Source organism: Haemaphysalis longicornis, unplaced genomic scaffold, assembly GCF_048455015.1.
Source record: "Haemaphysalis longicornis isolate Haplotype H1 unplaced genomic scaffold, Haemaphysalis longicornis Haplotype H1 scaffold_4, whole genome shotgun sequence".
Lineage (NCBI taxonomy): Eukaryota > Metazoa > Arthropoda > Arachnida > Ixodida > Ixodidae > Haemaphysalis > Haemaphysalis longicornis.
Window position 1 is genome coordinate 99088106 of NW_027526361.1, and position 21999 is coordinate 99110104.

Below are 21999 nucleotides of genomic sequence, written 5' to 3' on the forward strand. Positions count from 1 at the left end.
CTCGGCGGAACAGATATCTGGCGACTGGGTGTGACCTTTTGACTTGCATCTGAAGTTCTTATCGCAGAAATCGGGTTAGGGTGGGGGGAAATCAGGAGCGCCGTGCTTTGTTCAAGGATCAGTCGCGGACGCTTCAGGCGCCATGGCAGGTAGCCTTGAAGTTGGGTAACTGTGTAGTAGCGCTAAATATGAATTTCGCGATGCAGAAATGAAACCGAAACTGTTGTAAACTGTTTGCGAATGGTCCTGGGGTAAGTAGAACTACCACAGAACTTAGAACAACGTGCGCAAAGGCAATAAAACTGCCTAAAATCATAAAGTAGCTTTGCAACCAGGCACTGCTTGACATTTTTAGCCGATTTCTGGGGTTATTACTGTCAGAACGCGAACCTGACAATTGAAAATCGTTTGCTAGTTCCCCATTCACGCCCTGATAGCAAAAAACAAGCGCTGGTGCAGAGTAATTACAAGTTGCACGCATTCTTCGTTGGTAGATGTGACGCGCGATGACCACACCCCTTTTCCACACCCAGGTGATTCAAAACGTGTCAAAAATCACGTTTCCATTGCAAAAATGAAAACAAAACTGATTTTGAAAGGCCATTTTCTGATCTAACTCCGAACAGCTTTACTCGTTCGAGAAACGCCTGGAATGCTATGAAAAGGCGCTCCCAAAAGTATCGATCAAATTGATCGATTTTGATAGGCGCGGTAGATCTGCAATGCCATCTGCAGATCTGCAATGCCATCTGCAATGCCACCTGCAATGCCACCTCCTCTAAAAACACTGTCACATGGGCAATTTTAGCTATCAAAACTCAAAGCTGCACCATTTCCCAATGATGCTATGCTTTATAAAAATAAATAAATAAATAATTTACCAATTGCTGTGACACTTCCTAATATGAAACTTCAGCAAAGCTCTTGATTTTGCCATATATTGAGGCATGCATGTTTCTATGGGCGCAAGCACTCTACCATCATCTCTGAGCTGCCGTAGATGGACCTGTGTTTTCAATTATGGTATCAGTGGGTGCGTTCACCACATACCTTACCAATGAAGGTGACGCCGCTCAGTGCATGAAGATGCGCTTGACAGCTGCTCTCTAAACTCTTGCTGTACTCTCCTCTTCTACCTCTCTCCTCGTGCTTCCACTGTATACCTTCCTACTCCACCAGGCATTTTCTCTAATTTATCCCCCTCTGTGCTCCCTATTTGCTTGGTTATGCCAGCGCCACTAACTGCACAAATGGGCATTTAAAAACTGCACTCCAGAAAGCCATCTACTCAGGTGAAAGCATTATGAAAAATGGCTGGCGATTACGATACTCCATAATGCGATATTTGGGCACAGCAGCAGTGCTCTGAGGCAGCACTCACTCGTGGGTTCTCTCGACAGCAGCGATGATGAGCCTCTGCATCAGCGGTACGAAGTGCGTCTCAGGAAGGGACCGTGAACTGTGTCTTAAGTGAATGCACATCATAGTCACGTGCAGGCCCTGTCCCATTTTCGCCAACGGTGGTGCCGTCGAGCGCCTCGAGCGGCACAGCGTAGTGCCCCCTCCCATCCCCCACCACACACTTGTCGGAGAGCGCTGGCTCGCACCGCCACGGCGAACTGCCCTCCCCTCCCAATTTCGCGACACTCTTCTCCTTATCTTCCTTTCATCATTCACTTTTTCTTTCACTTGGCGGTCCATCCAGCGCTCGCTCGGTCACAACGACGGTGACGCAGCTCAGCCCAGTAACGGGCAACAAAGGGCTGTGCCCTGATATGTCGTTTCACAAGCTCCGCTACCAGAAAAGGACATGGTGTGCAGGACCATTGGCAGATCCAGAGGGGGGGGTCCGGATGTCCTGACCCCTCCCTTAATGTTTGAATTTAAACCTCCAAGAAGATGACCACTCAGATCGCAGAAAAAGGTGAATTGATGACTTGTTGTATTCCTTGTGTTTTTGCTTTCCCGAAATTTCAGTGAATAAACGAGGCTCCTCCTCCTTTTCCTCCTCCTGCTCATCATCATCATCATCACTGATAGGAGCTGACCCCCCTCTCAGAAAAAGCCTGGATCCGCCCCTGTGCAGGACAGTTCTGCACAGCTGACTCGTTACGTTCTATTCTTGCTTTTTGTGGACGCTTGGGCTTTTTAATTGTGATGGGATGCATTACCTCTCACATTACCATATATTGCATAATACACTGGCCTTTTCATTTCTTTAAGAGCCTTCTGTGCCTTCTTAATTAAGCAAAGCCTCTATGGCTATTATCTACAATTATGCAGCATCCACGCGTGCGCAGAAAAATACATTGTGGGAAAACCAGCTTACAAATTTCAAGCTTACTACCGAAGCAAATGTGTATGGCCGCTTGCGTTGAAGCAGAAACTCCCTAAAAAGTGAGGGAGAGAGAGCCAAAAACAAAAGTACATTAAATGCATATCACTAAAGCAAAAGTATTTCGCTGCTCGCGTCAGATCTAGCTTCGTGTCCCTGTGAATGTATTTTGAATACCAGACTGCAATGCTGGTTCTTTGCACAATGAAGCACTCGAGGCTTTTCACCTTAAAGGGGCCACGCAGACAAAACACGAGTTTGGTTCATTCGAAAGATTGCCTCATTTTACAGCAGTAAGAATAGGTGACCGGTAAAAAGCGCAAAGGCTCACGGGTACGTCCTCTGCTATCGCCACTTCCAGTTCGAGATCCCTCCTGCCCTCCCATACGCCTGCGTGCTCCGGTGGCTGTCAGGCGCATGTGTGCATGTTGTTTATTTGTCACGGGGTGCTTACCTGTCAGATAAACCCCTAGTAGGGTTAATCATTGTTGTTTATGGAATTCCCGATGCATGAGCTTTTTTTTCCCGGTGGGAACAGATAAACAACAAGCACACATGCGCGTGAAAGCCGACGGCGTACGGGAGGCCAGGAGAGCTCCCGAACCGGAAGTGGCGGCTCTCCACGGGAGAAAACAATGCACCCATCTCATGCTCGGGGCTGTGTCCCTCCCTCCCTTCCTCGTTGTCGTTGTCCGCCGTCCGCACTCTACTGCGCATGCACGTCTCTTCAGCCCCGTCAGCGTTCAGGCTTACGTCAGCGCAGTCCACTATAAAATGAAATAGTTAGGCGGCGCCCGGTTTCGATCCCACGACTCTCTGGCCGCAGCGAAGGCACGCGAAAGCGCGAAGGCACGCGAAGCTGAACGTCAACGGAAACGACGAACTGAAAACTAATGGGAACTTCAGTCGACCCCATGGCTGCTTCGCATACTACTCAGTGTTCCCCTACAGGAAGATGGTGTAATTTTTTTTCAGCTGCACAGCAGCCCACCGCTTTGGAGTTGTCTTACATGACGCTGGCCGACTGGCGTAAGCGACGTCTTACGTGACCCTGTTTGTCGACCATACACAATGTTTCACGAAACGATTACTTTCTACCATAACAAAACAAGCCAGGAGCAAATACGGTCAAAAACAAAGCAATGGCGGACAACGGTCCACCGCTGACTATGGTAGCGCCACTGGCAGGATTGACGGCAAGCAAGGCTGCAGAGCTTAATGAAGCACTAGAAGCTCGTTTAAATACTGTCCCTCATGACTTCATGGCAGATGTCATGAAAACACATGATTTTCCAGGAAAATCAAAGTTTTAACTTAAATTGAATAATTTCTCAGTGAATACAGCATCGTTTACTGCCGGACAACTGCTCGGGGCACTGTAGAACACGAAATCTTTTGGATAAAACAAACGTATTTTGTCTGCATGACCCCTATGCTTGGCAGAGTATTGGTTTGGGCGAGTTGGTACATAGCGACATATTGAAGCGCAGCAAAGACGAGGACAGGATATTGACTACATCCTGGTTAGTTCAAATGAGGCATGTTGGCTTTATCAGCCTATGTGGTGGTGGTTGGGGGTTCTTGTGTCATTAAAGTTGGAAGTTAGCGCTCTGTGTGTCGTCTTCTGTGTTCCTGTCCTCGTCTTTGCTGCACTTCAATACGTCCCTTTGCTTGTTTCCTTTTTTTGTTAAAAAAAAAAAAAAAAACAAGCGAGCAACTGATGCCCACAGCTGCTCGATTGTGTGTGCAGGGTGCCTCGCTGAAGGAGATAGTGAGCCTGCTGCACTCCTTGCACTCACTGAGCTTCCCCGAGCCGGCGGTGCTCCAGCAGCTGTCCGAGGCCTTCGTGGAGCAACTCTCGGACGACACCAAGGTCTCCCTGGTGTCCGCCTGTCTCACCGGGGTGGGCCAGCTGTCCTGGAGGCACCCTGGTGAGCCTCCTCTTGAAGGAATGGTTGCGGAACTTTTCACGAGTGTGCACGTTCATGCCCACTGAAAGGCCAAGGAATTGAGAATGCTATGGGCACTGCTGTGGCACATTTCGCAAGGCATTGAACCTTCCTTACCAGTTTTTTTTAACTTGCTGGCATGGTGGTTGGTTTTGATGTTTTTTGTTATCTGGTCACACCTCTAAAAAGTAGTTGGATAACAAAAATGATGATAAAAATTATGGTGACATACAGGGTGTTGCGACGTTAATTGGAACTCTTTAAAATGTTTTCCCGAGTGAACCACAGCTCGGTTCGCACTCACCCTTCAAACGAAGGTCGCATTTTGTGGTCTATTTTGTTTGACACCAGGAACAATGATAATACTTACCTGTTTATTCTTAAAATAAATAAAAACGATTTTCACCTATGGGAAAATGGCGGCCAATTTGGACGTGCGAGCCAGCGCAAGCTGATCATGGAATGACGGTGCCACCTGGGGTATGCAGAGCGAAATGCACATTTGGGATTCATGGTAGAAAGAAGCCAAATGGTGTAGCAGACGATCAGAAAATCTCTTTCGTCCCTAGTTTACGACGATCACAAATACTTCCGTAACAGCTGATACCAATCATAATAAAATATTCCCACGTTTTGTCGTTGCCAATAAACGTTGGTTTGTTTCCTCACCTGCTTTCACATTTTCTGATCATCTGCTGGCTTCTTGCTGCCGTGGAAGGAGCGTGAATCGCCATCGTCCGCTTCACTCCGAGCAGCGGTTCGCTCAGGGAAAAAAATTAGTGTTCCAATTATTGTCGTAACACCCTGTACTTTGCGTACTTTCTCTTTGGACTGCTAACCAGACAGATATGACAGCTTTCTCAGGCTCCAAGCCCAAGAAGATATCTGCCTCTTCTTAATCGCATGATGCTTCGTTATATGTAGTACCATGCTGATTTTGAATTGAAGTGGGATTGGAAGATTATCACCCATTCATACAAAAATCCCCCTCAGAAGAGTAATTGCTCCAGTCACATCGGCCAATGAATGCTTGCCATCTCAGGCACTTTACGCGCCCCAACTGGTTACAGTATTCCAAGAATCAAACAAGAAAAAGAAACATAATTGCAACAAACCCTTAGATGGGGGAGGATAGTTCGCAGAATTGTAAACAGACTATTCTGCGCTCCCAAGAATGCTGTACTTTTGTGGTATGGCACAAATTTTAAGAGTACAGACACATCATTGTAACTGAGGTGTCAGTACAAGCTGATTCTTGTCTGTGCAGGAGTGCGCTCCAGCAAGATTCAGTGAAATTGCTCAGAACATATCCCAATTTGATATTATTGGAGGTGCGAGTGAGGAAGCTTACTGCACGGTACACCATTCTCTAGAACAGCAATGTGCACAATGCCCAGCTAGTGGAAGGCAGTGGAGCATTTAGGAGACCAATCGTATGTCACTATTTTTCCTACTACCACTTTTGTCCCAGTGAAAGAGGCAGGTTGTCATAGTGGTGTGTTTACCATCTTCTTTGTTAGTGCCATTCAGTGTACAAACTGAGCGGTGGCAGCAAAGGTGATTCGATGATTAATTACTAATCACTGTCTGGGCCATTCAAAAACCCTCTGTTATTCAACTTTTTAATGACTGTTCACTTGTTAAAGCAAAAAAGTTGGTTGTTTATACTGCGGTCGTGCATGCATGCACGTGACCATCAAAATGTTAGCACAAAGGGATTGCAATGGTGGCACTGAAATGGAGCTGAGCAGTGTAGTGAAAAGTGCAGGGGTTGCTGATACTACGTTGCAGCTCCTTCATTGTCGAGGTCACCCCCGAAGGGAGGTGAGGTAAGATGTGACATTGGGGAAACATCTGATGGTGCTAAGGGCTTTGCATATTCTGTACATGCACAAAGTGGTAGGGGCAGGGGGGAAGCGGGTGCGTACAAGGTGTGGTGTACGCAAGCCTGGTGCGGGCACTTTGTGCAGAGCTCCTGGAGACGTGCGCCAGCTGGCTGGTGGCGCATCGGTCATCCTGCCGCCCGGCCGACCTGACGGCGTGCGTGCTGGCCCTGGCCAGGCTCCAGTACGTGCCCGAGTGCGCCGACGAGCTGTTCCCCGTGCTCCTAGAAGAGCTCCGAGAGGACCGCTTCGCTGACGCACCGGCCATCTGGCTCGACGTCGTCTGGTCGCTCGCTCTGCTTGGCAGGGTGCAACAGAGCCAGCTGGACTCGGTGCTGCAGCCGCACTTCTATCGGCCCCTGCTGGGTGAGGGTCGTTTCATCGCTGGCCGTGGCTGAGTACCGGTGTTGCGTGTGGCAGAAGAGTCTTGTGGTGCTTGAGAGTTGCTCGCTTCTCTCATCTGCGCTCGTGCTTCCCTTTCTGGGGAGCCATTCCCCCTCACTCTTCGTTGTTAGGTGGTTTTGGTACAAGGTGCTTGAGTCTGCTTGGCTATTTTTACCCGGTTGTCGAGCTCGCAAAGAAACACCAGTTCTATCGTTACACCGAGTTTCATCCACTTTCTATAATTTTTCGCACAATTCACAGGGAAGTTGCAAATATTGTGGAATTCCCATCTGCTGTCAATATAGGGGCTTCTATGGGAGGGAAAAGGACAACCTTAGATTTATACCCTAGAAGGAGTTCTGGTCCTTTAAGCTTTATTCAGCTAATTGACTGGGAAGTATGCTCAATCACAAATTACAAGCACGTTTTGTTTTGTGCATAGATGCGTCAACTGAGGTCAAACACTCCACAGCATCACTGTTCATCCTTTTAATCTTGGAATGTGAAAATGTAATTGTGCATGTGTGTCTTGCTCAAAATGGGTTAGATACATCCGAAGGAATGAAAAAAGGCTCCAGGACGTGTAAGCTGTGTTTATTGGTTCTCAGAAGGTTTGTTATTTTCATGTTTATTTATTGATGTCAATCTGGCTCAGGCCAAATAATTATAAATCGGCACCAATTTTGACACAGTTGAGTTCTCGAATAAACCTCGAAAGGGGTTAAGAACACTTTAAGTATCGATATTGTGATATAGAATCTCGCTACTATTATTCATTTGCTTCCTGACAATATTTCAATGTTTTGTCAGAATTCCAAGAGCAGCGAAGGAAAAGTGTGGCACGGGAAACCAAGAGCTATCTCAATGTCATTTGCGATGAAAGGAGGCAGGAAATTGATTATCCTTGCATTGAAATACTGTCAGCTATCTGTTCCACAGTGCCACATACACAGTGCCACATGCCGCAAGTAGAGCCGCATACCTGGACCGTGCTATGAAAAGGTAAAAGGACAGAAAAAAAAAACGCACCAGTTTTTAGGAGATTTGGGCAGTTCGGAAGGTAGTTGCTAAAGGGAGACTGAAGTCAAAATACAAGTTACTTTATATCAATAGATTAGCTCACCGAGAACATGAATGTACTACTCTTATGCGCAGCTTTTTATAAAATAAGGTAGAAAACAGCAAAAGCGGGAAGGCAGGTGCCGCCGCCACTGGCTATCCCGTGAAACTTGCACTGGAAGTGGTTAAAACATCTGGCTTGCTCAACGTCTTTTATGGCTGCTGCTGGATGGGGCGACGGCACCGCTTTTTGAGGAAGCGTGTGAGCTATGCACGAGCGCCGACATTTGCAAGGCCTCAAAAAAACCTTTTCATTGTTCTTTTTTTTTTTTTTTTTTTTTCTCCTTCCAAAAAAAACTCTGAGTACTGATCATGGGTCCCATGAAGCACATTTTGCTTAGTGTTCCAGAGCTGGAAAGGACGTGGGAGTTCAGGGAAGCACGACTGATTTGATTGAAACGGACCAAACCACTCGGCACGTGGTAGTGTTGTATTCGGTTGCTTCTATACTGCTATACATCGCTGCTGCCTCACTTGCTTCTGGTTTGTCGTGGTGCAAACAGCGTCTGCAGTCGCTGTTTGCGTCACATTTGCTCAGCGTTTGATTAGTGATTTTGTCAGCAATTAAGGCATCTTTTGGCCACGAATCGATGCCAGAAAGGCTGTGGGAAGGTCAGACTTTAATTTGAAACCAACTTGCTGGTTGCCTTCAGCGTGCCTTTAAAGCAAAGCTGGGCGGAAGTAGAAAAGATTTGAACAGAATTACGGAAACAACAAAAAAGCCACTATCACAACAAGTTGAGAGAGAAAGTATTTATGGAACGGATATTACATGGTGAAGTTGCTGCTTGCAGAAGCTGGAAGTGCTATTTTTATGGTGCTCTTCTCCCTTGTCGGCCTTGTGTCATAAGACCTTGAATAAAAATAATAATCATCATCATGCTGATGTGATGTTTGTACATCTTACCACTGTCGCCTTTGCCCCCCCCCCATTTTTTATGAAATTTTAGTTTCACCATTGTAACCTGCTTCTAAACAGCCCAGCTGCTGAAGTTGCTAAAAAGCCACACTATCGAGGTTGCGTATATCCAGAGTTACTGGATATAGACAGTTGCGAAACTCCCCATAGGCCCCATGTATCGAAAGCCGGTCTTCGGTTGCCCCCCTGCGCCGGGGCAAGCACGGGGCAAGTTGACTAGCCTGTCGTCTGTCGGCAGAACGTTGAAGCAGTACTCAAGTGCTTGCGGCTGCTGCCGTAAGTCATAAAAAGAAAAGCCGCAAAAACACAAGTAAATTTTACGTAATTATTGTGTTTTAATTTAGAAAGCAATCTTTATTTTACAAAAGAATTTTGAATAATAATAGTTTAGCAAAGTTCCGTTTTCATCTCCTAGGTGCCGCGCGCGTCGACTTGCCCCTCAGCTTCCACGGAGTGGGGGGGGCTAGCGCCGCCCGGATACTGAAGCGGAGTTTCGCAACTGTCTATATTGAGTAACTCTGGCGTATATCTACAAGCTTTGCCAGCTTGTAGTTATTTGCAAAGCTATGCTTCGGCACATTCAGGCTTCAGGTGGACAACTTTGTTATTACAACTAGTTGCTTTGAAATCGTTCTTGGATTGTAATGAGCGCGCTGCATTCTCCTCTCCTCCTTGGGTCACAAGAGGATGCATCAGTTGCCGTCCCTGCGAGGCAGAAGCTGCTCAACGTGATTGCAGTGAGTGACCTGGAGTTCCCGGAAGGGCCTTCATTCCCAAAAGACGTCGTCGACTCCATTGTGGAGGTGAGAGACCGGGTTTTACTGAGTTGGAACCTTGCCATTCACTACAATCCTCAACTGCCTGCGCAATCCGCACGCATGAAGCATCTCAGTGGGTGTGCTACCACTAATCCTTTGTAATCTAACCTATTTCTGTGACAGACTGTGATCTGGTATCTTCTTTTTTTTTTTCAAATCCTTACATCCTTCTTCCGATAAAGGTCCACAGTGCATCGATTAAACTCTTTTTGCAGTAAATTACATTTGCATTGAGGAAATATTAGGAAATGTAAGTTTTGGTTGATAATGCGAAGCTAAGCAAAAACATAGACGCTTTTTTTTTTTTTTTTCAAATGAGGGGGAATATACAGGCGTAACGCTTAAATCTGGGAGTCTTCTAGAGTTCTCTTTTTGTGTGTGTTTATGGGCATCACAGGAATTGATATGAACTATATAACTAATACCAGTGCTACACGAGCGTTTCGAAGGCCTTTGAGTCGAATGTTATTTGACTCAAATGGCACCTTTGAGCTGCTACACGACGTTTTTCAAAGGCATTTAACTGAAATGCCATTTGAGTCGAAGGAGGACGACATCCGACCTGTGAAATTCTCAAAGGCCTTCGAAGCTCGAACGGTCGTACTCTCGGGAGCAGTTTCTGCATTCCGTAATTACAAAAACAATTATTTACGAGTAAACATTGGGGTTTAAGGTGCACAAGCTTCGTAATTTCTCCCTTGTTTTTGTTTACTATCACTTGCTCTACGATCGCTACCTTGATAACTTGGTACTCTTGACACCGGTGCTTCGAAAAAAAAAGAAAAAAAAAACTGGCTGTCAGCACTTGTTTTGTGCGCGCTTGTAGATCGTTATCAATTTTATCGCTATCAACTGTTTTTTGCTCATTTTAACTTTACAATTAAATTATAGTCAATAACGAAACAGCGCAGCAGTAGCCACATCAATACGTGGCGGGCGAACGCGGAATCTTTCAATTGCAAATCGGCAGAACTCCTTCCTGTTCGAATGGCATTTGAAATTTGGAAGGTCATTCGACTGAAATGTCCTTTCAAACGCTCGTGTAGCACAGGTATTATAGGCATTGATTTACTCCGTCATAAGTAGTTAGCTTTGGGCTGCGGGCAGGGCTTTAGGTGGAAACAAAGCAAGGACTGAAGCAAACGGGCATACTCGGAGCTGTCGCAAAACTATTCTAACCAATCTGCACTATGTGCTGTCTGGGAGTCATGGTGATGTTCCCAACGACAGCTCTTCAGTTTAATTCGTTTATAGTTTTTTTTTTGTTTTCAATTAAAATATTTCGTTGACTTTCCACAGTTGTTCTCTTTGAAGAAGTTGACAGCAAGAATCGTCACTTTTGTGCAATGTGGGCGAAATGACCCCAGTATAATGTGGTGGTTGTCACCAAACAAGGGGGCGATACTACCGTATAAGGCAGAATATAGGTCGATCTGGAATATAGGTCGACCCCCTTACCTTGTAGCCAAAAAAATGCAAAAATATAATTACTATAATTATAATTATAATACTATAATATCTAATATAGAAAAAATTTAAGTATAATTAAAAGTATAAAAAATATATACTTGTTAGGGCTGTCTGAAATGTTGTTGGACAAGTGCTTCTGGCCGGCTGTCTCCCACACAGCAAGTCGTAGTCGGTGCAGTATAAGGAATTGCTTATGCTGCACTTCTTAAACACTCACAAAACCATGTGTGCAGTCCGTGGCGAGAGCCACTCTGTCCAGGCGGTCAGCAAGCGTCTTGGGGTATCTATGTGTAGAGACGTTGTACGACGCTCGCGGACAAAAGCTGCCACCTTCTACGTAAGTTCCAGGTGCACAGAGCAGCAGCCACGAAACGACGTTTTCCGAGCATTGCATACCGAGCAGCCTATTCAGCTTATGTTACGCAAGTAGAGTACATTTTTTTTTGGTGACGCCGAACTGGCACAAGGCTGACATGTTTCTCTTGGCTTTGGCATACTTCCTAACTTATTTTTTAAATGCTGCGGCGAACTGGCACCAAGTGCCTAAACTCATTTTTGGCAACAAGAAAATTGCACGCACACGTTCACTGACAGCTAGAGAAGATGCAGAGAAGAGAAGCAACAAACCAAAGGTGGCAGCGAGTCTAGTTGATGGTGGTGGCGATGGTGCCTTTGTGGTTTGGATGAGCTCAATGGGCTGCCTGGTTGCCAGGCGGCACCTAACAGTACGCCAGTGACTGCTATATAGGTCGAGAGGTGACTTTTCGGCAACTTTTTTGGTAAGGAATCTCGACCTATATGCCTGATATGGTAGCTATGATCACTTTTGAATTAAAATAAATTGCATTTCGAAAATTAAAAAAAATCAACAATGTTTTTTTAATTTTTTAATTGAGAAATTCAGATGATGTGGACTGATGCTTTTCACTGCAAACTTTTGTATTGCCTTTGGATCCCCTAGGAGAGCACTAAATGCTGTGCATGCCAGCAAAGAGCGGCGTGTGTGGAGACAAGCTTGCAAAACTCTTTGTGGAGATGCCAAGATGAGCTTTCATAGGTAAATTATTCAAAGACATGCGACAGATGCTTCTACGTTGGCTTCATGTATTGGTGGGACTATAAACGCTTCAGGCAGTCTGAAATAAGTGTTTTAAGTGCAGAGCACTTTAGGGGCTCGCCTTATCGTAGCTCCCCCCACAGCGTACCGTCGTCACGGCGTCCCACACAAGCTCTGAGAAACAAGCGGTTTTTATAGTCATAACCGCTCGAAACTCGTGAACCGCTGGCGCTTGTCGTACATCTCCTCATCGTATAGTGCAAAGAAAACTGCAGGTACAATTGAGGCAAAATACATGTAATTAACTGGCAGCCCCCGCGTTCATCTAGTTAGGAACGCTCGTTGGGTTGGTTTTTGTGATAGTAAGCAGTAAAAAAGGGGCAGTGCAAGAAAAAAATGACGCGTTCCAAACTGCACAGTGAGACGCCGGCTTCTGCACAATGAAAAGCAAGCACAAAAAAAAAACAACTTAAAAATCTCCCACTGGCACTGTTTCAGGCAGGGGGCACACAAGCACTGCAAAGGCGGGAAATTTGAAATGCGTTGGACAAACCTGCGTTCAATTCATCAGGAGAGGAGTGAGACAGGGCGGCGAAGACCGTGATGGGTGGTAGCAGTGAGCGGATAACGGCACTACAGCCCATTATGCCGAATCCCTGACCTGCACTTCCGGCAGCTTTCACGTTGAGAGGAACGGCTTTAATTTTTTATTGACTCCTCTAGTAGTGCATTTCCTCCTGTAGTATGCACATTGGTTGGTCTGGTCCGTATTACTGGGCTTCCCTGATTACCACTTCTGTGTAGGCCACAGGTGCAATCCAGCCCTAGATTTTCCCGGGTTCTCTTATGGGACCTCCACTAAAGGGGGAGGGCAGTTAGCAGAGGAGGCCTGCTGTACTCTTGTCTTCGGAGTGTGATGGGTTACCCAGCAGACATCATGGAAGGTCGCTACGACAATTGTGTGCCCCACAGAACCTCAAGGTGCCGGAAGCGGGAGCGCTGCAGCGCTCTGTGAGGGAAGCCCTGATCCAGCTGGCTCCCCTTGGCCGGTACCTGTCCGCCAACCCGAGCCTGCCCTATGGCCTTGCAGCGGGTAAGCTCTGCACAGTTCGTAGCAGTAAAAACAAATCCCGGAAAACTAATCAGCTTTTGAACTCGGATTGTTGAACGACGCCGGCAAGTCCTCTTTAGTTGCGACACCGTCGTAGGCTGCGGGTATCGTTTAGTTTAGAAGTCGGGAATAAACTGCCGGAACAAACAAAGAGTGAGTATTAACCATGAACTAGAGAGAAACGAAGTTTTAGGGACAGGAATGTTACTGTTGAACCACATTGCACACCCCTGTGATGTCATTGGTTCCTGGTGCAGTGATGGAAAGGGTCTGGTGCATGTTCTCTCTTCTTCCTGGGCTTTGCAAATGAAGTGCATCTCTTGACCCAAGCCAAGTAACGAAAGTACTGCAGGAGTTTGACAAACTCAGTTCACTTGTCCTTGTATGCTTCCTTGATTAACCACTACCTTTGAACATGTCTGCTCCATCTCAGGATACTTCTCTACAATTATTTGCATAAGGTTTTGCATTGCCACATAATGACTATTTACATCTTCACCTGTAAGGGGTATTATTAGACATTAACGAGAAGTAGGATGAAAAGAAATGCAATGCCACCAGCATTGTGCGCCATTCTGTCCGCAAGGATTACCCAACAATGGGTTTGTGTGCTGAGACAGGTTGTAATGATTGCTTTCGCACATTTCCCTCATGGAAACAAACACCGATGACGTTACAAAACCATTCCCTGCTAAATCAGTGATGAGTTGCAGTGAAAATGTGCAACTAATTTGCACTTGCTCTTGCTGCACATATCCTTGCCACATCTTAGTGTGTAGCACGTCACTTTCTTCCTCAACAGATGGAGAGTTGGTTGTCGACAAGAATGCACAGCCTGTTCTGCTGGAGTCGCCGAGCAAGCCAGATCACTTCAGGTTTGTTTTCTGCCAGAATGGCGGGATTTTAGTGACGCTTCTCAAGCCTTTCTGCGGACTGACAAAATAACCTCGGCTTGTCGGGAGCACGGCTTAATAATGCTGGCTGGCGGGCTGGCCGGTGTGCAGTTTTCAGGCGAAAAATTAGTGCCACTAAGCCAGACACGTCAGAGGAGTGTTGAACAGGGCAAGTGCTATCAACTGTGAGTTAAATGCTCAGTGCAAAAGCTGTGCGAGAACATTGGGTCTTCTTCCTTCACTTTCTCGCAATGGTAAACTGTCTCTGTGATTGTGCACATTACCTTTCAGGTAGGAAATGTGTGTTTCGAAAGAACATTTGCAAATTTATGGTAGTCGCAGGGGCAGCGTCTACTGTCCAGGTGCTACTATCTAGTCAGGTCAGCCACATGTTGGGCCATTCTTGCTATAAAGCTGTGCTCTGAGCAAACGATTGCAATACGTGTGCCAATAACAGACTTTCTACTGCATTTTGTGAAATGGCCAGCTGTTTATGCATGTCTTATCTGTTTTAAAGTAATTTTATACAGCAGGGAAGAGGAGGATGAAGAAAGCCTGATCAGGCGGCTTGACTGGTCCCACTAACTCGTTGCTCTAATTTTTCCTTGTCATGCATTCTGAGCCCTGTTTTTGCCCTTACTGTGATATTATTGGCAAAATCAGAGTCGCTTACTGGTGGATGAAACACATTTCCTTTCTTAAAGGGGCAGACAACCGACTTTTGTCGAGTATATGCTCTCTATCCCAAATGAAGCGGAATCGCCTACAATGCCTTAACCCGAAACGGTTCTGCTGATAGCGCCCTAAAACTTTTGAAATCGTAATTTTTATATCTCTGCACCGTATGTGCCCGGCCAAAGCTAATGCGGGCAACCATGACATAGAGCAGCGTGGCAACATACTTTTTGTATGTATGCGGGATGAAAGGCGGTATTTAAAAACTTTTGTCCAGCTAAGAAATAATGAATTTCAGGCTTTCTTATTTTTTATGCCTTTTTTTTTTTTTTTTTTTTTTCAGTCACGCATTGCCAATTTTTTTTTCCCGTTATAAACAGCCGCGACGCCAACAGCCAATCCATTCCGAAACCGAAACTAAGCTGTTCGTTGCACGCAATTAAGATTTTACGGTGCTTTTCGAACTGGAATGCAGAACGTAACAATCTAAACTTACACAAATACTTGTGCTAAAAGGTTTCCAATAAGTGAATAAACGTTTAGTAGCTGCAAGGTTTGCACATTACGTGACCGGGACATGTACTGTAGCGTGACATTTCGACACTACATGACTCTACCTTTCTGAGTTGAGGAAGTTTAGTGCCAAATTAAAATTGTTTCCACCAGTTTGTTTATAAATTCCTTGTGGTTACCCCACTGTATAAAACGCTGGCTTTCATACAAGCTAAAGGGGATGCACTCCACAAAAATTGGTTGGCTGTCCCTTTGAAAGGAGCACTGACACGAAAATTTTATGTTAAACTTTTATTGCTTTTATCGATGCTTAATGGTCTGGCGAACCTGAAACAGCACTTCAAATACTTCAGCGCGCGATAGTTAATTACATTGAACGGCCTGAAAATCGTTTTTTTCAAATTCCCGCGCTTTCAACCCGAACGGCGCATATGACAGCCTCCCGGTTTGACCTCACCGCTTTGTGCGGACGTCACCGGCGCCCGCTTGAGAGGGCGTTGCGCCCGCTCGCCGCTCCTGGAGTCGCGCGCGTGAAGTGACGTCACGAGTTTTTGACGAGCGCTGTCGCGTCACTTCTTTTTCCTCTCCTGGAGTGATGTCACGCTGATGTCCATTTGCTGAGTGCCGCTCCTAGCGCTGCTCCGCCGGCGCGATAAATGCGATCCAATTGAACTATGTTCTTCGCGTCGCAGGCCGCTCATATTTCAGCCAGGGTATTCTGTTGAGTGAAGGAAGCGAACTGTGCAATAATATTAACGCCGAAAATTGGTGTCAGTGCTCCTTTTGAAAGCACTCAATGATATACTTGAAAATTAGCTCTGAACAGGGAACCGGCTAGTTCACTTATCTAAATCTGATCTGCATAGGACACGTCTAGGACAATGAAGTCGAACCCCATGCTTTATGCTTCTAAGTAGCAATGCAAACAGAACTGAGCTGTTGCTTTTTGCTGTTGCTATGTAGCATTTTGCTCAAGTAATTGGCTTCGTAATTCGGGGGCAAAGGGCAAATTCAGCTAGCACTTGATAAACGTGTCTGGAGATCTTTGGGAGAGGCCTTCGTCGTGCAGTAAACACAACCAGGCTGGTGATGATGAATTTGCTTATCTAGTGTTCTAAATTGTTGCGTTGTCGCTAAATTGAAAACTGCGCATTGGGTAGTTGTTCAAGAATGGAGACAACAGAAAACACAAACACACAATTTTTACGAACTTGAGTTTATTGTTTGTGTTGGCCGGCTTAAATCAAGCACTCTGTACAGAAGCTAAGCTACAAGCACTGTATTGAAACACGGGACCATGTGAATCACAAGGCTGTACTAAGTACAACCCCTGTAGTACTGGAGCAAATTTTTCTTTGGCTGGAAAGTTTTGAGAAACCGGCTTGCCTTTCTTTGCGAAGCTGTTTGGCTACATTTGGGCTCATACAATGGACCCTCATTACAACAAAGCCATCAGGATGCTGAAAATGTTCTTAATACTAGGTGATACACATTTTGACAGGAGAGGTGGGGATTTAAAAATACACGTTTAGATGGGGCTGTGCCCAATTCCAAATAAACTGATAATTTAAACTGAACAATTTTTGTTTCAAATGTTTGATGTGTATAATTTATTATTTTTTTGACCGTCTGATGTTTGTCGTCCTGCACAGCTACCTTGGGGCAGGAAGCATAGCCGCCAGACTGGACGCTTCATAAATGCTTGATAAGTTCGCCTGCCCGCCAGCAGAAAATTATCCTATTTTGATAATACTATTCAAACAAAGTATTTGAGATTTGTTGCTTCACGTTTCACCAGTTTATCAATGCTTGGAACAGTTAATCGTGTTCTCCGAATTATTGGCATTCATATCAGTTTGTCAGTGTTGGAACAGATAATCCATTTACTAAAATTATTAACTGTGTTTGCTGACCGGCAACAGCTTTTTAAACCCTGAAGAATATGTGAACTTACCGTATTTTGCGGTCTATAAATCGCACCTTTGTATAAGTCGCACCCCCCTCAAAATGACAGTTTTTCCGAAAAAAAAACGTATATAAGTCGCACCGGTGTATAAGACGCGCCAGTGTACAAGGCACACTTGTTAATTAGGTAAACTCATAGTGAATCAGATCGTTAGAAAGTGCAGCGAAAGTACATGGTTGCCGCAGCCGCCGCCTATGAACGCATCCCCTGGTACGGAGGGCGAGACGTGCATATAACATCCAAAGTCTAGACAGAACTAACTTCTCAAAAATGGTTTATTGATACACACAGATGGCGTGTACTTACAGCCGATGTTTATGTAAAACCATCAGTCTTCTTCCGCCGACTCGCTAACAAATAATTCAGCAACTTCAAGTGGGAGTTCCGCCGATGTATCGCTATCGTCCTCCGACTCACTGATATCTTCTTTGCCAACATCGTCACTAGTCGCAGACCGAATTACTCTGGCCTTTATCAAACTGGCTACAACTGTTTTTCTGGAAATGGAGTCCCAAGAGACGGAGACCCACTTGGCCACCTCTCCAAATGTAGCGCGTCTCTTGCGTGCTGTCGTAAATCAGCAAAATAAAGGTGTCGTGGCAGACGGAAGTGACGCGAACGGAAGCAGCCTGAAAATCGAAACTTATCAGCAAGCTGTCATTTTAAAAATTAGCAGCACGTTTACCTCCTTCAGAGTAAATATCTGCAATAATTTATAAGCTGCATTTTGTTTTTGCAACCCAGTTTGATGTTACTTTGAATTTATTCTGAACTGTTGTTACTGCGCATGGCAGAAAGTGGCGCGCGGTTGTTGCAGGCCATTATCATAGTTTTTGACTAGAAAAGTGGCAAATTCTTTGGTTTAACGTCCCGAAGCGACATATGGGCTATGAGAAACGCCGTAGCGGTGGGCTTTGGATTCATTTAGACCATAGAGCTGTGTCTCAACGTGCGCTGGCCACGCGTGGCCGCCGCGAACCGGATTTATTCCATACATAAGTCGCACCGGTAGATAAGACGCACCAACGAAAATTTCAGAAAAAAACCGCGACTTATACACCGAAAAATACGGTAGCTCAAAAAGAAAAATCAAAACAGTGGTGCCAAGTTCTGGAACCACTTTGCTATTATTTACAACCAGCCTTTGAGCTTTTAAGCGGTTATGTATAATGTGGTACACAGGTCACACTAGTGGACTAGTGTGCCGCCTTATGAAATGGGGTCCTGCTTTCCGGAAGCTCATCAACCATAACCCGGCCTCCTGCTGTGTCCACTTTCTCTGTAGAGTCGTGCTAGTCGTGCTGGACTACAAGGACCTGACGCTTCACACGCAAGTGCCCACCGGCAGCAATGCCCTCCGAATGCGTCTACTCAGGCATCTGGGCTACCGCGTGCTCGAGGTAATGGTCGCTCCACTCACAAGTTGAACCCTTCGAGTGCAGCAGAGACATGGGCCTTTGTTTGTTTGCCACGCCTGCCAGTTGGGGGGTACTTTCCATGCCTTCTGCAGTGGCACTGTCGATCGGTGCCCTCGTGCGCAATTTGCAAGTCTCGCCATTAAGAGTCTTAAAATGTGTCTTAAAACAACTTCTATTAATTTTCAAGCAAACTCTGTGAAAGTTGTCAGTCTTGCTGCTTTTCCCCCGATTTCAAATATGCCATTATTTTTTCAGTTGGTCTGTTAGTTTCCAAGATAATTGGAGATAATTAGCCATTTTTGGAGGAACAATAGACAAAACCGTGTTAGTCATAAAACTGTAATCTTTATATTTGCAAATAATATGAACCCTGGTGAACGCAATAAATGAAGCCGTTTTTTGATGCCCCTCTCGGAACTATAGTTTTACAGCTCATTAAACCTTGGTGGCACCAGTGGCAAGGTACCATTTTGAATGCCCATTTCAAACACCGAAGTTTACTCAGCTACATTGTAGACTGAAAGCCTGCAGTGCTAATCACTAAACTTGAACGTTTAGTGCTTCAGTGCTAGACATACCTGTCTGCTCCAACTTTTCTGCATTCCTTCCTTTCTCTTTTTTGCCTATTTTTCCTTTCCCACGTGCACGATAGCAAACTGGGCTCTAGCGAGGTTAACTTTCCTGCCTTCCTTCCACATCCTTCCTTCCTTCCTAGTGTATATTGTGTGGCTCTTTCTGCCCCTCGTCACGGCCGTTCTGCTTGTGACATTTTTCAGGTCCCCTACACGGAGTATGACGACAAGAAGCCTGTGCTGCAACGAGTGAAGTACTTGCATGAAAAGTTGCTGCAGTGTGTTGCTGAGAAATGATTGTACATACCCAACTGTTGCTGCTTTAAATAAATGTTGGAGTGCTTAGCATGGAAACAGATGCGGTAGTTTCACGTTGTAGTGGCCACCGAAAGGAGCTTTGAATGGCTCTGAAGTGGAATTTCCAGTTTTGCCCATTTCATACTCATTTAAAAAAGCGAGCTCTCATTGGCTAAAAGCAGACGACCGCATGCGATGCTGCAGCCTTGAGACGGGACGAGATGCAAGGCAGGGGGTCAGTTTCCATGCATGTCATTGGCCAGAGGCCTCGCAAATGCTTTGTCACGATTGAAATAGAAATTTTAAAAATGGACAAAGCTCAGAATTCCGTCCCCGTCTTCATTAGGATGTGTAGGCTTTAACAGGCCCTCTGAAGACAGCTGGCATGCACTCGGACGAGTGCATGCCAAGGAATGTCTCGACAGGCTGCACTAAGGAGGGGGGGGGATATGAAAGGGGAGCCACAGTGCATGGTCTCGTTTCACTTACATTTCTTGGCCTGATTAGAAATTGGCTTGTTTCTCTGCCGCTTATGTTAAGGACAGAATGCAGGGGGAAAAAATGTTGAATTTATTAAGATCGCACAAAGTTGTTTGCCAAGCACATTTAATGCATGATTCATGCAGGATCCCCCCCTTTTTTACAGCCATGTCCACATGTCATTTCCGCCAGCAAAATCGTGTGGTCTGTAAATTTTTTGCATCTGAGAGGTAGTGTTTTGTGCTTCCTTCTTGAAGGGCTCCTGGAGTGACGGTTTGGCCAGTGTTTTTTCCCCTTCAGCTCGCAGATCTTTTGGAGCGACATTTTGGCTGGTGTCTTTCACGTCTACATGCACATCACTCATCGGTTGGGTTGAGGGCAGTGGAGGTGGACGTGCAAGCACAGTCAGTTCATGCATTCACCAATGACATCCAACGTGTCGCGACATCCAATGTACCATCACATGATTGATTGATTGTAGGGTTTAATGCGCCGACGCTACACAGGCGATGAGGCGCACCGTAGAGGAGAGCTCCAGATTTATTTTGACCACCTGGGGATTGCTAACTTCCGTCGAAATCTCCCCATACGGGCCTTTTCGCTTTTTGCCTCCATCAGAAAAGTGGCCGCTGCGGTCGGGAATCGAACCCACGTCCTTGTGCTCAGCAGCACAACGCCATAGCCACTGAGCCACCGTGGCGGGTAACATGCCATTACATCCACCGAGCAACTTCTTCCAAAGCCATGCCATTATGTCCATCCTGCTAATAGATAAGTACCACCGTGAAACGGGCAGCATACACTATGCAAGCGTTAGCGGTTGTGGCCCAACTGCGCATGCTTGCAGGCTCGCTATTTCTTTCCCCGGTCAGAGCAGGGTGAAGCTGTTTGAGCGGTTATACTGTCCGGCGGAAGGCTGCTTTGGATGCCGTTGAAAGCAAAGGCCCTGAAATTGTTAAAAAGACATACACCTGGTTCGCACCTACTTCAGCTAACTGAATGGATTGTAAATCAGATGTCGTTTAAGGGAAAGCAGGTTAGAACGAGTGAAGTCCGCACAGTGCTGATTGCACAAGCAAACGCGGTCATGACCTCAACTGCTGTGGATGACAACCTTAGCATCAAAGTTTGCGTTTTACTCATACTACTTCTCCATGTTAAAAGCACTAGTTGGGCAGAGTATGGTACAATGTGTCATCAGTACTGTTTAATTTTGTGGCAATCAATGCAAGAAACAAAAACAAACCCCGGAAAACTGGTCAGCTTTTGAACTCGGATTGTTGAACGACACCCGCGAGTCCTCTTTAGTTGTAACAAACCCCCAAACAATGACATCCTGTTTCCTCTAGTGGCAGTCGACTGCCCTAAGACAAATTTAACTAAGCCATTTTCAACGTTGACTTGTGTAGGCGTGAGATTGGGGGTGTCTGATGGTTTTTATTAGCCTTAAAAAACACTATGTGGCTACACTGCTTATTGCATTATAAAGATACGGCTTGTATGCAAAATTGGTGCATGAGAAACGAGGTATCACTGTGAGAATATCTCAGATATTACAAAAACTAGGTGCATCAGGGCGTATTCGTTGACCACGAAGTGGTAGTCTGCGAACTACCCCTAAAACATAGCACAGATGCTGATGGGGCACTGGAAACAAGGTTTTTGAGGCGGATGAACTCGTTTTAAGATGACATTTCATACCATTTGTGGAGCTTGGGGATACTACAGGTGAACCTCCAGGTAACAACGTCGGTAAAACTTGTAATTTACTTTGCTACATTGAAATTTTGCTGCAGTGAAATTCGCGGTTAAAATAAAGTGTTAACCGCGTGAAGTGGTTCCTGCAAACGAAAACGTGGCGCCAGTGCGCCAGCCGTACGGTTGGCGCACTGTTTCTGTTTGTCGGAGCTTAATCGTCTACGAGGGCATCAGCGTGAACAGCATGGGGCGTTCTCTGCACGCAAAAATGCGCCTCGCGAGTCACAGGCGCGCTGAAACGCAACACGAGGAGCAGACGAAGTTGTTCATGCGGGAAAACAGCTGATAATGTGGGCGAAAAGTGCACTGTATGACGTCATACGCGTCGCTTAGGAAGGTGCCCATCAAAAAAACTTGGCTGCGGGAGCTACAAAATGTACGC

At 45.8% G+C, this 21999-nt stretch overlaps 1 protein-coding gene across 2 annotated transcripts in view; it reads left to right on the top strand.

The window, feature by feature from the left end:
• The window catches only part of LOC144179152 (FAST kinase domain-containing protein 4), a 32918-nt gene extending 13482 nt beyond the window's left edge, over window positions 1-19436 (top strand). For both annotated transcript variants that reach the window (XM_077707396.1, XM_077707395.1), the window contains exons 5-11: window positions 4086-4266; window positions 6255-6533; window positions 9274-9392; window positions 12907-13027; window positions 13848-13920; window positions 18378-18492; window positions 19287-19436. In XM_077707396.1, coding sequence (XP_077563522.1) covers window positions 4086-4266; window positions 6255-6533; window positions 9274-9392; window positions 12907-13027; window positions 13848-13920; window positions 18378-18492; window positions 19287-19379 — 981 coding nt within the window. In that variant the 3' untranslated portion in view covers window positions 19380-19436. The remainder of the gene's footprint in view (window positions 1-4085; window positions 4267-6254; window positions 6534-9273; window positions 9393-12906; window positions 13028-13847; window positions 13921-18377; window positions 18493-19286) is intronic.
• The last annotated feature ends 2563 nt before the right edge of the window (window positions 19437-21999 follow it).